This window comes from Panthera tigris, chromosome B4 (genome assembly GCF_018350195.1).
Source record: "Panthera tigris isolate Pti1 chromosome B4, P.tigris_Pti1_mat1.1, whole genome shotgun sequence".
Classification (NCBI taxonomy): Eukaryota; Metazoa; Chordata; class Mammalia; order Carnivora; family Felidae; genus Panthera; species Panthera tigris.
In genome coordinates, this window is record NC_056666.1 from 76,716,305 (window position 1) to 76,731,672 (window position 15,368).

At 43.7% G+C, this 15,368-nt stretch overlaps 1 protein-coding gene across 7 annotated transcripts in view; it reads left to right on the plus strand.

Annotated features, from left to right (window-relative positions):
* Positions 1-3,676: 3,676 nt before the first annotated feature.
* The window catches only part of ATF1 (activating transcription factor 1), an 81,494-nt gene continuing 69,802 nt past the window's right edge, over positions 3,677-15,368 (plus strand). Inside the window, exons 1-2 of one of the 7 annotated variants that reach the window (XM_042992278.1) lie at positions 3,677-3,851; positions 12,769-12,867. In XM_042992278.1, the coding sequence (XP_042848212.1) occupies positions 3,837-3,851; positions 12,769-12,867 (114 nt within the window). In that variant the 5' untranslated portion in view covers positions 3,677-3,836. Of the gene's footprint in view, positions 3,852-5,298; positions 5,779-5,982; positions 6,321-6,719; positions 6,797-7,644; positions 8,053-12,768; positions 12,868-15,368 lie in introns of those variants that run through there. The other 6 variants (XM_042992279.1, XM_015542239.2, XM_042992280.1 and 3 more) reach the window with 6 other exon arrangements.

Genomic DNA, 15,368 nt, shown 5'->3' on the forward strand with positions numbered 1-15,368 from the left:
TATTGAAAGATAAGAGAGAGACAGAGCATGAGCAGGGGAGGGGCAGAGAGAGAGGGAGACACAGAATGGGAAGCAGGCTCCAGGCTCCGAGCTGTCAACACAGAGCCCGACGTGGGGCTCGAACTCACAAACCGTGAGATCATGAGCTGAGTTGAAGTCGGACGCCCAACCGACTGAATCATCCAGGCGCCCCTTGGTGTTTTAAAAGTTTTTAGAAAGGGGAATCAGAAGGAGTTCACATTCATGTAGAAGGGATAAGAATATACATGTATAGTTTTATCCCAGGGTTATGTTACATGATGGAACAAGATGTAATTAGTACACTGAAGGTCTTGGTAAACTGCAGGAGATCCCGAGGATGGGAAATTAAACTATGAAGAGTCAGAGGTCTAGCAATCAGGGGCACGCTGACGTATCTCCTGACATAGAAACAAATTACTGAGGCACCTGGCTGGCTCAGTCAATAGAGCACGCACTTCTTGATCTCGGGGGCATGAGTTCAAGTCCCATGTTGGGCGTAGCTTACTTAACAACAACAGCAGCAGCAGCAGCACCAAATGAATGGATCTTACGTGCCCTTTCTCAAAGAAGGAAACACGGCCCTGGCTAGGCCTCTTCAGGTGGTGGAGACATGCATGCCATCCCTGGTAATACTGCTGTGCACAATACATCAGGTGACAGCTTTAAGTATATAGCTTTGGAGCTGATGATACGGCAGACCAATGGAGGTGAAGGCGACAGTCGTGGAAAAAGAAATGGTGCGTAGTTGACGGCGAGATCCAGTGGAAACTCTGGAGCAAGAACACGCCAGTTGTAGCGGAGTGTGCTACTGGGCCATGGTAAGAGACGGAAAACTTGCCCAGGGGACACCAGGTGACCACGCGTCTGGAACTGTCCATCACTGACTGGATTCTGTCAGACACAGCAAGTCATAAAGTCAGATGGGCCCAGCACCAATCCATCATAAGAAGGAAATGTCACACGTGACATCAAGCCTAAGCAGGATCAGAGGACACAAGCAATCTGCAGGAGCAGGCGCCCCAGAAACCCACGTTTCACACTACAGTTGCACCTACCTATGGCTGTAACGGAGCCTAGGGGAAGAGTACAAATTTGATCTATGGGTGGGTGATGGCCATTCTGTTGCAAGGGAAATGTATCTAATGGGCAGATTTTAAAATGATCACCCATTCTGTGTACTATGTAAGAATATAAATGGACTCATCGGCAGTGGCAAATGGCCTGGCCAGTCGGTCAGTGTCTCGAAAGGAAAAAGACTGGAAGACTGGATACAATAAGGTCTGGGGTAGAGGTCTCTGCATCACATGTCAACGCCCACTAAAAAGCATCCACCGTGGGCAAGACGCTGAACGTCCAAATAAACACGTGACCTGGCCGGTTGATGTCAGCCAGCCACTGAGCATGTCAGAATCGGCACAATGGGCACATGTATGGAGTAGCCACAGTGGCAGAGGTAGAGACTATATTGGGGCCCAGTGGTATGGACTCCCACTTACCAAGGCCTATTTAGCTACTGCTGTCTCTGAATCTTCAACTAAACATTGACACAAACCAATACTGAAATAATAGGACACTATTTCTTCAGGAGTTGATAACACTAGGCTTCTTCCATCCTAGAAGGGCCAGGGATTTGTTCGCAAGTGAGCACATTTTTCTGAGGGGGGGTTAAGATATGACTCATAGCACCACTCGGTGTCACTACCAAGGGGCTTACAAAGGCTCATGACGCAGGCTGCTGTGACCGACATAAAGAAGGTTCCTCCAATAAGCTGAACTTCAGTTCCAAGCTGACTTGCTGCAACTGGTTAGTAATAATCTTGAAGGTAAATAGTTTGCTTATACAATCCAACTACACAACAATAACCAATTCTTAGCCGTTATAAGCTTTTACTAGTGGCACCAGCTAGGAGGCCATCACAATACATAATGCAAGAAGTGATGACAGCGTGGACTAAGGTGATGGGGTGCAGAGAAGGGGACGAAGTCACAAGGAAATTCTTTCTCTTGCACCCAGGTGTATTAGATAGGACTCTAGAAAGAACAGCAACCAGAGTAAACTAGCTTAAATAGAAAAGTGCTATTCATTTCAAGGACAAAGGATGGCTTGTGGAACCTAAGGGCTGGAGCAGGCAGCTGTATCTCAGGCAAGTTCTAGAACTGGGGCCTAGAAAGCCACTGGTTCGCTCTCTTAGCTCTGCATTGTTCACAGATGGAAGAGGCTCATTACAGAGCTCCCAAGCGTTAGGTCCATTTACCTAGAGAAAGATTAATTTTTGGCCAAAGACAAGTTCCACAGGGGAGACTCTGATGGCCAGCTTGGGTCAGGTGCCCATTATTGGTAAGATAGATTTGACTGTGAGAAGTTTCCATAAAAAGTAAGAGGGATAGTCGTCCACCACTCTCAGGGCTCATAGACTAGTTCTAGATGTTCAGTTCAAGCACAGTTAACATGAAGCAGCAAACAGTTTCAGGGCTGATTTATCTGAAATAGTATGGTTGTAGGAACTACAACCCCCTGCAGGGGGTTAGGTTTTCCTGTGTGTTTAGCCTTGAGTATTGAAAAAGGACAAAACACAAAAGAAGACAGAAACAAGCCTATTGCTTAGACCATAAAGCCTACATCTACTAGCTTTTGTAATTTCTGCCTTTTGAGAGGTGGATTGTTCCAAACACTGTTTCATGGCTCTCAAGTCCTCTACTCCAGCTCCATCCTTTTGCTAACCAATGAAGCTTCTCAAGGTGTGTGTCCCCTTAATGGTTTTTAACTAAATTTCCATAGTTACACCGCAGCATTTTCCATATTAATATCCAACATTTATTTACTGTTTCCTGTGTGCCCGGAGTGGCTCTAATTTTACATGTATTAAACTCATTTAATCTACAAAACTTTACGGGACAGGTAGTATTACTAAACCCATCTCCTTATAATATAATGTCTCTCCCTCTTAATAGAAAACAGTGCACCAGAAGAGCCGAAGAGGTGCCACCACTGGCTTGACCAGTTTATGTAAAAATTTTTAACATTTTATGGGACGCCTGGGTGGCTCAGTCGGTTGAGCGAGCGACTTCAGCTCAGGTCACGATCTCACGGTCTGTGAGTTTGAGCCCCGAGTCAGGCTCTGTGCTGACAGCTCGGGGCCTAGAGCCTGCTTTGGATTCTGTATCTCCCTCTCTGCCCCTCCCCTGCTCATGCCCTGTCTATCTCTGTCTCAAAAATAAATAAAAACACTAAAAAAAAAAAAAAAAAAAAAATTAAACTGCCACCCAACGTTCAAAAAAAATTTTAACATTTTCCTTTTTGAGAGAGAGAGAGAGACAGAGTGTAAGCCGGGGACGGGCAGAGAGAGGAGACACAGAATGTGAAGCAGGGTCCAGGCTCTGAGCTGTCAGCACAGAGCCTGATGTGGGGCTCGAACTCACAAACTGTGAGATCATGAACCTGAGCTGAAGTGGGACGCTTAACTGACTAAGGCACCCAGGTGCCCCTGACCAGTTTATTTTGGACAATTGCCTTTGGCTCTTGAGTGTTAGGTTACTTTATTTCACTTTACTTCCTAACTTCTAAAGTCAAAGACCTGTCCATCTGGTTTATAAATTCTTACTACTCAGTACCGTGTGTGGCGTAACCAAGCCTTCTTTTTTTCTTCATCTGCAGTTATTTCTCAAAGTTCAGAGCAGTGGTAGGTACAGCAGGTGGCACTTCCATGAGAAACAAGTGTGGTGGAAATACTTGCGAGGGGCGCGTTGCACAACATAGTATCTAAGCTTAAGATGCTTTACAAGTGGAAGAGGAGCTGAAGTGGATCAGTCCATCCATGCACAGTTTGAAGGTTTGTGTACAACTTGTTTGTTTTTATGGTAACATTTTTTCAGTCCATCCACCCCCTTTTGCCAATCAGCATTTGTTAGGCATTCTGAGGTCAAAGAAGAAACAGCCAACACAAAAAGAACAGTAAACGTACAGCCAGCTTTCTAGACTTTAATATTCTGGATTCAAGAATGACGGGCGCTGGGTTTTGTTAATCAGGAAAGGCTGATGTCTGAGAACCTCTTCATGGTTCCTTACTTTTACAGGACACTTTGCTTTTCTATGGTAGATGACCTTTTGATTCTTTGAACAATTCTGGAACAAGGCTTGAATATTATATTTTCCCCAATTTTGATAACAGGAAGATAAGCTTAGAGAGATTTGGGTAATTTGCCTAATCAAAAGTCTAAAATAAGGGCAGACACCTGTTTTTAAGTTATAATGGGTAGTCAACAATGTTTGCTGAATGAAAGGCATTAGCGAAACGTTAGTGAACTCTTTGAAGTGTCTGGCAGAGTAACTCTCGAGTTTTAAATCACATTATCTAGTCTTGAAGGTCAAAACCAGGACGGGCTCTATCCACTAAATCGGTTTCCTACGTCGTGGAGATCTCAAACTAGTAAAACTCCAGAACATCCCAGGACTTTTGTCAAGCACACACTAAAAGATGTATCATTTGTTGTCTGTTATCACAATAAAGCCATAAAGTAGTATTTTGCAAGGAAACGGATAAAGAGACAAATCAGAACAATGCATAATCCCTTCTCCAGAAAGGTAGACACATTTGAGAATATCTTTAAGTTTTTGTAATGCATTAAAACGACGGCGTAACATTTTACAACGCTCCCTTCTAACAGCTGTGGTAAATCCGTTTCAGGTGCCACGCGAAGTGGCGCTCAAAACACCCTGCCGGCATCGTGGGTGCGTGTGTGTGCGTGTGCAACCAGTCTTTGGAGAAAATCCTTTCGAATGGGATAAAGGATGCAGCTCAACGCAATTGGGGTTAAAAAGAGTCCGGGGAGGGGCGCCTGGGTGGCTCAGTCCATTAAGCGTCCGACTTCAGCTCAGGTCACGATCTCGCGGTTCGCGAGTTCGAGCCCCGCGTCCGGCTCTGGGCTGACGGCTCAGAGCCTGGAGCCTGCTTCCGATTCTGTCTCCCTCTCTCTGCCCCTCCCCCGTTCATGCTCTGTCTCTGTCTCAAAAATAGACTTTAAAAAAAAAAAGAAAGAAAAAGAGTCCGGGTAAACTACGAGAAGATGAAGAGGGCAAACCTCCACGCGTCAAGTCACTTCTCTCTACAAGACCCGGACAGCTGAGGTGTGGATCAAGGCCAAGGACGACCGTTCGGGACCCGATCACCCAACCCAGACCAAGCAGCAGCTGAGCTCAGAACGACGCTTCGAATCGATGAGAGCGGCCCCGTACCGAGCGGCCTTCCGACACCAGCAAGCTGTCGCGGGTCTCCGAAAACAGAGGTGAGGGAGGAGTGAAGGCAGACTTCCTGAAGCGAAAAACGACTCCGGGAAACCTTTGGCAACTATCGCCAGAGTAGCACCTTCCGGAAGTGCGCCAGGTTTTCGGAAGAAACCCGGCACAAGATGGCGGCGCGTCACGTGAGCAACGCGGTGACGTAGGACGGCGGCCCGCGCGGAGGGACCGCCTTAACTTCACCCCCCACGCTCAACTACTCAGTTTTGCCCCCCTCTCCTACCCCGCCCCCGGCCTGGTGTAGATCATGCCGCCAGTGGCGGCCCTGACTGCCGAGGAAACGGTAGCCTAGGACAGTTGGCTGTTAAGTGACACAGATTCTCCCCGCTCCGCCTAATCCCTGGGAGAGGCACATACCCCGCCGCGTGAGGGCGTGGAGAAGTGGGTAGAGAATTTCGGATCCACCTGGGAGGGGGGAGTGGAAGTTCCCGCCCCGGACAGCGGCGAGGCGGCAGCCGCAGGTAAGCAGGGGGCGGGGGTGCGACGCGTTCCCGTGTCCCTGGGCAGCGGCAGGGCGCGGGGACTAGGCGTCGGAGGGGACGCCGCGTCGGGTCTCGCGCCGGGTGGGGGTCGCGCGCGGCGGCCGCAGTGGGGGAGGGGCGCGGAGGGCGCGCGGCGGAAGGGGGAGGGGCTGCCCGCTGTCCCCGCGCCGAGCGCGCTTCCGGTTCTCCTGCTCGCCCGGCTGTTTCCCCTTCAGTAGTCAGTCTCCCTTTGGCCCCCACCCCTCAGCCAAAATAAAACCGGAGACCTCCCGCCGGGGGTGGCTTTCGCGTCTGAAGCGGCCCCTCTGCGGCCCTAGGCGAGCGCCCTCCGTCGCAGGTCTAGGAATGGGGCGCGGAGGGCAGCGTGGCCTTGGCCTCCGAGCGTTTTCCGCCCAGCTGCCCGGGACCGGTTTAGGTCCGCCAGGGATCCCCCAGAGCGCTCCGGGCGCCCTCGGCGTGCCAGGCCCAGCCGCTGGCGGTGGAGGGTTCCAGAAACCGCCCTTGCCTTCGGGGAGCTTACAGTTGAGTGGGGTACAGTAATGACACAGACGGACGAAACGGTAGCGGAAAGGTGGAGCTGATGAGCGAGAAGGAGGGTGTGGGGTGATAGAAGCTCCTCTTTTTATCTTTAGGCAGGATCAAAGCGAGGAAACGGTCCTTTTGATTTTCTCCTTTATCGCAAAAAACAAAAGCATGAGATCTCCCGGCATCAGCTACACGGTGGAGCGTGCAGCGTAATCTGCTCTAAAATTATATTGTCCGTGTTAAATGATGGTTATTTGGTTAGCTTTTGAGGAGCAGTGGGCTAGTACCGGTTCCCTCAGCTATCAGAGCATTCCTTCATGAAACCTGTCCTTCAGGGAGAAGTGGCCTAAAGCCAAGAAGCAATTACCATGAATGTATGCGGAAATTTTTTTCAGTGGTTCCAGACCCGGAAAAGAATCTCTCAGGCTTTTCTGCTCCCTTAGGACACGTCTTACTAACAAAGTAAATCGAGGTAAAGTCTGGATGCTCACAGACAAGAGTTCAAAGCCACGGACATGAGATGCTGGGTGTAGTTCTGGGGGAAGGCTGCGAAACACACACTGAATGGTGTTTTCGCTTTTCTTCTTTTTTCCCTGAAAGTGAAAATCCTCTTTCTTCGGATTTCTTTTGGTTAGCGAAATCCGGTATTAGTGTGGGTTTTTTGTAAAAGTGAAGTGATGGAACACACATTTTCAGTAAGCAGGGGGATAGCTGTACTACTCCTTGAGAATACCCTTCTGAGGCTTTTTCAGCATAGTTTTGGCAAGCATCTTTGTCAGACTGACCTGGGCTGTGATAAGAGTCTGTGTGTTAGGTTTAGGTTGCAAAATGCATTTTGTCTTGAGAATTTCATTACCGGCAGAAATAAGCAGGTTCATTAAAATGCTCCTTTTCCGATGGAGTTTATAATGTGCAGTTACCTCGGTGTCCCAGCTGGAATCAGTACTGTTGTCCTAACGCTGAATGTGTTTGTTCTATGATTTGTAGTTAATCCTTTGAGGTTCTGTTTGGTCTGTGATGTATACAGATGTATACATCTGTACAGTACTGTTATGTCACCAGTAGGTGGTAGTCCCGTCTAAACATGCTTTTTCTTCACATATCATCCTACTTAATTATAATGAATTAACAGTAGGATGTTTTCTTGTGTCTGAGTTGTCCTGAGTCTAAAGCTGAGTTGAAGTAATTGTCTGAATATGTATTTTTTTTAATGTTTATTCATTTTTGAGAGAGAGAGCGAGCGAGCAGGGGAGGAGCAGAGACAGGGAGGGAGACAGAGGATCCCAAGCTGGCTCCATGCTGTCAGTGCAGAGCCGAAATCAGGAGTCCGATGCTTAGCCTACTGAGCCACCCAGGCATCCCTAAATATATTTCTTTAACCATTATTTTCATCTATAGCTAGATAAACCCCAACTAAAGACATTGATTTATTCACCTTTAATAAATATGCAAGGTATTAGTGCTGTGTTGGGACAGGATATGGTCCTTAGCTCCCTAGAGCTTGCATTCTGGTGCTGTTCAGAAAACAGGCCGTTACAGTACTGGGATAAGTGCCATGAGCAGAGGGGGTAACATGTTCTATGGGGAGGCAGCCAGAGCTTCTAGACTTGTCTGAGGGAGTAATGAAAGTTTGCTTGGAAGAATAAATAACTCAAAGGAGTAGGCCACATGAAGAGAAGAAAAGGAGTGTCTTCTGGCAGAGGGAATGGCATGTGTGAAAGCCTGAAGGTGAGAGAAAGCAAGGCAGACACATTTGAAGACCTGAAAGAAATGCAGTATGACTAATAGGAACAGTTTTGAGGGGAGATCATGAATTCACTTGTGGAGATGTCGAGCAAGAGCCTTTTTGCCCTCAAGCTTATCATAGTTCAATATTCTCTATAGGTGAGGAAGCTGAGACCCTCTTCATTCATCAAATGAGATTACTAACTGTATTTGTTGATGTTTATTGTTTACTGCATACGTGAGGGTCTCTGCTGGGTAGAGCACGCATTCACAGAATACAGGCCCTGTCCTTAGGCACCTTAAGACTGGGGGACTCAGACATGCCAATAAACAGAATTCCCAGTGGTAAGTAACCTCGTTAGAAATAACCGCAGGGCACAGTGAAGTAGGAAGAAAGGACCTGGAGCAGTTGGGAACATAATGTTTGAGATGAAACTTGAAAAGAGTAGGTGTTTGCCAGATGGACAGATTGACGATGTGAGAGGAAGAGGGGCAGTGTGGAATAAAAAACAAAACAAAAAAATCTCCATGGGTTTTGGATTAAATAGTTATGGTTTCAGGTCTTGTATTCACATCTTACCATGACATCCATAGTAAATGATAGTTTCCTTGAGCCTCAATTTACTTATCTCTCAAATAGGGCATTCAGGAAATGATACTTTAAAAAGCTGTTAGTTTAGTGCCTAGTGTATAATATTCCTTTCTTTGCAGATTTTCTTAAAAGTACCCTGCTTTTTACTTACATTTTTTTTTAAACGTTTATTGTTGAGAGAGAGAGACAGAGCATGAGCGTGGGAGGGCCAGAGAGAAGGGGAGACACGGAATCCAAAGCAGGCTCCGGGCTCCGAGCTGTCAGCACAGAGCCCGACGCGGGCTCGAACTCACAAACTGCGAGATCATGACCTGAGCCGAAGTCGGGCGCTTAACCGACTGAGCCACCCAGGCGCCCCTCTTACGTTCTTTATACGTCAGCAAGATCACAGCCTGCTGCCTTTTCAGTTCCCCAAATTCATTCCCATTGATGGCACTTTTGAAACTGTGTTTCACTGCCCCCCTGTGATTCTGCCCTACTTACCCTTGTCTAATGTTAAGCGTCCATCTGCTGCTGGGGGCTACTTTCATGGAAAATGCCTTTGTACACATACAGTTTATTCTGTGTTGAGGAACCAGTTTTTAACGGATGGTTAATCTTAACCTTAATTTTAGGAATAATAGTTCAAAAGTGAGTAAAGATTATACTCTTAATATTAAACATATATAGTATGTATTGTTTACAATGAGAGGAACTATAAAGCTGTTTTCATTTTGGAAAAAAAAGATTAGTTGATTCCTCTTTATTTTTTTTATTAAAAATAAAGGTTTTTTTTTTTTTAATGTTTATTTTTGAAGGAGAGAGAGACAGAGCATGAGTGGGGGAGGAGCACAGAGAGAGACACAGAATCCGAAGCAGGCTCCAGGCTCTGGGCTGTCAGCGCAAAGCCCGATGCGGGGCTCGAATTCACAAGCTGTGAGATCATGCATGACCTGAGCCGAAGTCAGACACCCAAGCGACTGAGCCACCGAGGCGCCCCTCCTCTTTATTTTTTTATTTTATTTTTTTAACATTTATTATTGAGAGAGAGAGACAGAGCATGAGCAGGGGAGGGGTAGAGATTGGGGGAGACACAGAATCCGAAGCAGGCTCCAGGCTCCGAGCTGTCAGCGAGAGCCCGATGCGGGGCTCGAACTCACAAACCGTGAGATCATGACCTGAGCCAAGCCACCCAGGCGCCCCATTTTTTTTTAAAGTTTATTTTGAGAGAGACAGAGACCTTGTGAGTGGGGGGAGGGGCAGAGAGTGAGGGTGAGAGAATCTCAAACAGGCTCCTCACTGCCAGTGCCCGGCCCACCTGGGGCTTGAACTCAGGAGACCATGAGATCATGACCAGAGCCAAAACCAAGAGTTGGATGCTCAACTGACTGAGCCACCCAGGTGCCCTTAGTTGATTACTCTTTAAAAAATTATAGAAAATAGGCTATCTTATTTTCCATAGGAAATGTGGTTGTAATAATTGTCCAAAATCTTATTTGCTGACTGTAGTGGTTTTTAGTAGGAAATGTGTTTTGTTGATTGTGTTAGTTTCCATTAGAGAGAGGGTTTCTTAATGATACTGTTATGGAGGAAAAATCAGTGAGTCACAGTGAAACAGAAAAGTATCATTTCCAGTAATTTAAGGTTTTTAAACATCTTTTATAGTTTCTTTCAGTGCTTTAGCACTATACATTTTTTTTCTGCATTCTAACTTACGTCTTCTGAAATGGAGTGTTAAAAAAGGCATTTTAGGGCTGCCTGGCTGGCTCAGTCAGTAGAGCATACCACTTTTGATCTTGGGATGTAAATTTGAGCCACATGTTGGGTGTAGAGATGACTTAAAAATAAAATGCTTAAAAAAATAGAGGCAGTATGTAGAAAATAGATCATTCCATTTTTGATGCTGTCTGTATATTTAGTCCGCGGAGATACACTTGTATCAGTGGAGATTAAAAACCACTATGCTCTTCCTAAAGAAGGGACTGTATGTGACCTTAAAAGCAGTTGAAGAAACAACATAGGAAGGAATAGATGAATTTGCCAAAATTAAAAGTTTTAAGGTAATCGTAGTTAAATCACATTGGAAAAATATTTATATCCACGTGATACAATGAAATTTATATTAAGAAATATAGGCTAAAAAGAAAAACTAAAATCTGGTAGATGGATGGACAAATAATATGAACAGATATCTCACACAACTAATAGAGAATTAAAAGAAATGTAAAACAATATATTGTTTTTCACCTATCTGCTTTTCCATGTGGTTCCGATAGAGTGTAATTCCTTCAGAAAACTTTAAATATTCAAACTCTTTGATCAGGCAATTCTCTTTTTTGGAATGTATCCTATAGAAATAATTTTAATTGTGGAAAAGCTTTATGTACCAAAGATATCAATCACAATATTGTCTTGTTTGGTAAAAAATTATGAATCGTATCTATTCACTGGATGGAATATTGTGTAGCCTTTAATATGTTTCAGTTTTCTTTTCAATTTTTATTAATATTTTTGTTTTTTAGAGAAAGGGGCATAGAGTGCAAACAAGGGAGGGGCTGAGAGAGAGCCAGACACAAAATCTGAAGCAGGCTCCAGGCTCTGAGCTGTCAGCACAGAGCCCGACGCAGGGCTTGAACCCACGAATGGTGAGATCATGACCTGAGCCAAGGTCAGGTGCCCAACTGACTGAACCACCCAGGCGCCCCTAAATATGTTTCAGTTTAAAATCTAGAGGGGCGCCTGGGTGGCTCAGTTGGTTAAGCGGCCGACTTCGGCTCAGGTCATGATCTCGCGGTCCGTGAGTTCGAGCCCTGTGTTGGGCTCTGTGCAGACAGTTCAGAGCCTGGAGCCTGTTTTAGATTCTGTGTCTCCCTCTCTCTGACCCTCCCCCCGTTCGTGCTCTGTCTCTCTCTGTCTCAAAAATAAATAAATGTTAAAAAAAAATTTTTTTTTTAAATAAAAAGTTTAAAATCTAGAAAATACTAGTGATAAGTGGGAACAAGATACAAAATTATACGTAGGGGAAGTTTACAACTTTTGTTTTCATTTACTTAGAGACAGCACAGTGGGGAAGTGGCAGAGAGAGAGAGGGTGAGAGAGAATCCCAAGTGGGCTCCGCACTGTCAGCACAGGGCCGGACGCGGCACTCAAACTCCTGAACCTGAGCTGAAACCGAGAGTTGGACGCTTAACCAACTGAGCCACCCAGGCGCCCCAGCAGTCTTTTTCTGAGTGGTTCTTTTCCCATTTGACATATCCCATCTCTCATAACCCATTCATTCTTGTTCTTACCAAGCCTGCATATCCTGTAGTCGATTATCTAGATCTTTAGAACCTACTTAGGTATGGTGTTACTTGTTTAGTTCAGCTTTTACTCAGTGAATTCTCTGTAAAGAAGTATGTGTGCAATGAGAAAACTGTTCCCTAGACTGGAGAAGGATGCTTGTGTCCATGGATAGGAAGACTATCATACTTCTTTTTTTTTTTTTTTTTTAACTTTAAAAAAGGTTTATTTAATTTTTTAGAGAGAGACAGAGTGTGAGCAGGCAGAGAGAGGAAGACACAGGATCCAAAGCAGGCTCCAGGCTCTGAGCTGCCAGCACAGAGCCTGATTCAGGTCTCAAACCCATGAACCATGAGATCATGACTTGAGCCGAAGTCAGACACTTGACTGAGTCACCCAGGCACCCCAGAAGACTATCATACTTCTTGAGTGGGATAACATTTGAAAATGTAGTCACAATGATTTACATGTATATGTGCCATTTATTAAATTTTAACATGTTCATGTGGGTCAAAATTTTAAAAATGAAAAAGTATGCAGGGTAAAGTCTTTACTATCACTGTTCCATAGCTACCAATTCTCTTCTATGGAGACATCCATGTTGCCAGTTTTTATACAACTATGCAGTATGTTATACATATTCTATAGCACTTTTTATTTGCCATTTCTTGAGATCTTATAGTTAGATTTCTACACAGAACAGAGCGTCAGAACATATTGAGTCTGGATAAATTGAGCTCAGCCCACAGCATAGAAAAGCTTTGTCTGTTCCTCTGAAAAAGTACATGTTTAGAAAAGAAATGTCTTAGGATTTCTTGAAAATGAAGTTAGGAAGCATCTTTTAACTAACTTTTTTCCTCTTATAGTTGATTATGGAAGATTCCCACAAGAGTAACACTTCAGAGACAGCACCGCAACCTGGTTCTGCAGTTCAGGGAGCTCATATTTCTCATATTGCTCAACAGGTAAGGCCTTTCCCAACCAAAATACTGAGCTAATTAGGAATATTTCATAAAAAGAACCAAGCAGAAAGAAGTGTAAAATGTTGAAATGTATGGAAGGAAGGTAGATTTGATTTAAAAATCCTGTCAAGATCACTCAGTTTTATTTTCTTTCATGTGAAGTATATTTAGTGTTGTTTTAATATGTATATACTTCTCAAAACTTGAAGAAGTAGATTTCATTTTACATGGGGCATGATTGTTTAGATTTTTTTCAGACTGATTTTGTTGCTGTGTGAGAAAAATGAAAAATTAACTGGCTCTTTGAGCTAACTTGAAACAGACGAATAGTTTTAAGAGGCAAACCATCTTTAATTCAATAGATTTATTATGGATAGATAGAAAATATTTCTGCTTAACTGGAAAATAGGCATGTATACGTAAGAGAACTTCAATTGATAGGCATGCATATTATAGAATTGACATTTTACAAATTTCAAATTGTCTGATCCATGCATCTGATCCATTTCAAGGAAACAACTATTTGTTGTCAGCGATAAGATTTGGATTTTCAAGCAAAAATTAGAATTTTGGAAAACTTGTATTTACAATTGTGAGCTTGACAGTTTTCCAGTAGTTATAGACTTTTTAGTTGCAAACTTGTGTACAAAATCATGCATGAGTATAAGATTTGGTCAAAGTACAAGGTAGACTAATGGATTTTAATGTTAACAGAATATGCAGTGCAACGTTCAGAGTGTACATTGCAAACAACCTGTTGAGTTTTAATGTGGTATCGAAGAATATCCACAATTATCTGAAAAGACTATTAAAACAGACTTCCTTTTTCCAACTACATGTATGTGTGAGGCCAGACTTTGTTCATGTATCTCATCCAAAACAACATATGGCAACATATTTAAGGTAGAAGCAGCTAAGAGAGTTCAGCCGTTTTCTATTAACTCAAACATTAAGGTAATTTGCAGAAATATAAAACAATACTATTCTCTCACTAATTTAGGGGGGTGGAGTTTAGTTATAGAAATGAAAACATATTAACGTGTAATAGATTTATATTATTTTAAAATAAACTGGTAAATATTTTTAAATTTTTTGATTTTTTTTTTTTTTTTTGCTGTTGTTTACTTATTTATTTCGAGAGACAGCAAGGGAGGGACAGAGGGGGGGAGAGAGAGTCCCAAGCAGACTCTGTGCTGTCAGCATGGAGCCCAACATGGGCTCGATCTCATGAACCGTGAGATCATGACCTGAGCCAAAATCAAGAGTTGAATGCTTAACCGACTGAGTCTTGTAGGTGTCCCTTGTTTTAATTTAAGTGTAAGTGTTAGTAGATTAAAAGCCCATAAAATGAGAATTTTGTGGGGTCCTCAGTTTTTAAGAGTGTTAAAGGGTCTTTAGACCAAAGCCTTTGAGAGCCAGGGCCCTAAAGGGTTATTAATCCTTCCAGCTTGATGTATCCTTCTATATTATTTGGCTGCATCTGTGTGGAATAATTATATCTACTCCAGATGGTGCTGGAAAAACAGTTATGGAGTCTTTCAGTTATCTTTCTGTTAATAGCGCCCTCCACAGAGATGTTTAAATTCACTTGGCTTACGTGTGTATTTCAGTTATTTTGGGGAGATGTGAATGTTTTTCAAGTTTCCTTAGAAGCATATTTATAGTGTTGTAGAATAAGTACATTTCCAAGTGATTAAGTAATTTTGTAGTGATTTTGAAAAATAACGTGACTGTATGTTCAAATTCTTGTGGCTTGACTACTTGATTAGACTCTAAATATTGTAAGGAAACAGTATCTAATACAGTAGTATTGCAGTGAACAGAAGTCTCTGCTCTTATGGAAATTACATTCTAATTTTGAGGAGACAGGCAATAAGACAGATATCAGTTCATAGTATGTATTGTGGAGACTGATAAAACAGGGTAGGAGGGATAGGGAGCTGGTGGGGACAAGCGGACTTGCCTTTTTATATAAAGTGGTCAGAGAAGAGTAGTAGAAATAACTCTTCAGTTACATGGACTAACAGTTGTAAAATGCTGAGACTGATATGTACTTGGCACGGTTAAGGAACATCACGGAGGCTGGTGTGGTGGCAGATGAACGAGGGGAGAATGACACAAGATGAGGCAGAGAGGTTTGGAGTGGGAAGGGGAGTGTCAGATAAGGTAGGCCTTGTATGCCACTGGAAGTCTTTTGGCTTTTAATCTGGGTAGGATGAGGACCCTTTGGAGTGTTTTGAGTAAACACGTTATCTAACTGATATTTTAGTAGGACCATTTTGGCTGCTCTGTCGAGTGGAAGCAGGAAAACCCCTTAGGAGGCTGTTGTAATAATGCACATGAGAGGTGATAATGACTTGAACCAAAGTGGTAGCAGTGGTGGTAGTGAGATAAAGTTAGATTGTGGATATAATTTGCTTGTGAAACCAACAGTGTTTACTTTTGGATTACGTGTGGATTTTGGAGGAAAAAAAAAGAAATTGAGATAGACCCTGTAGTTTTGG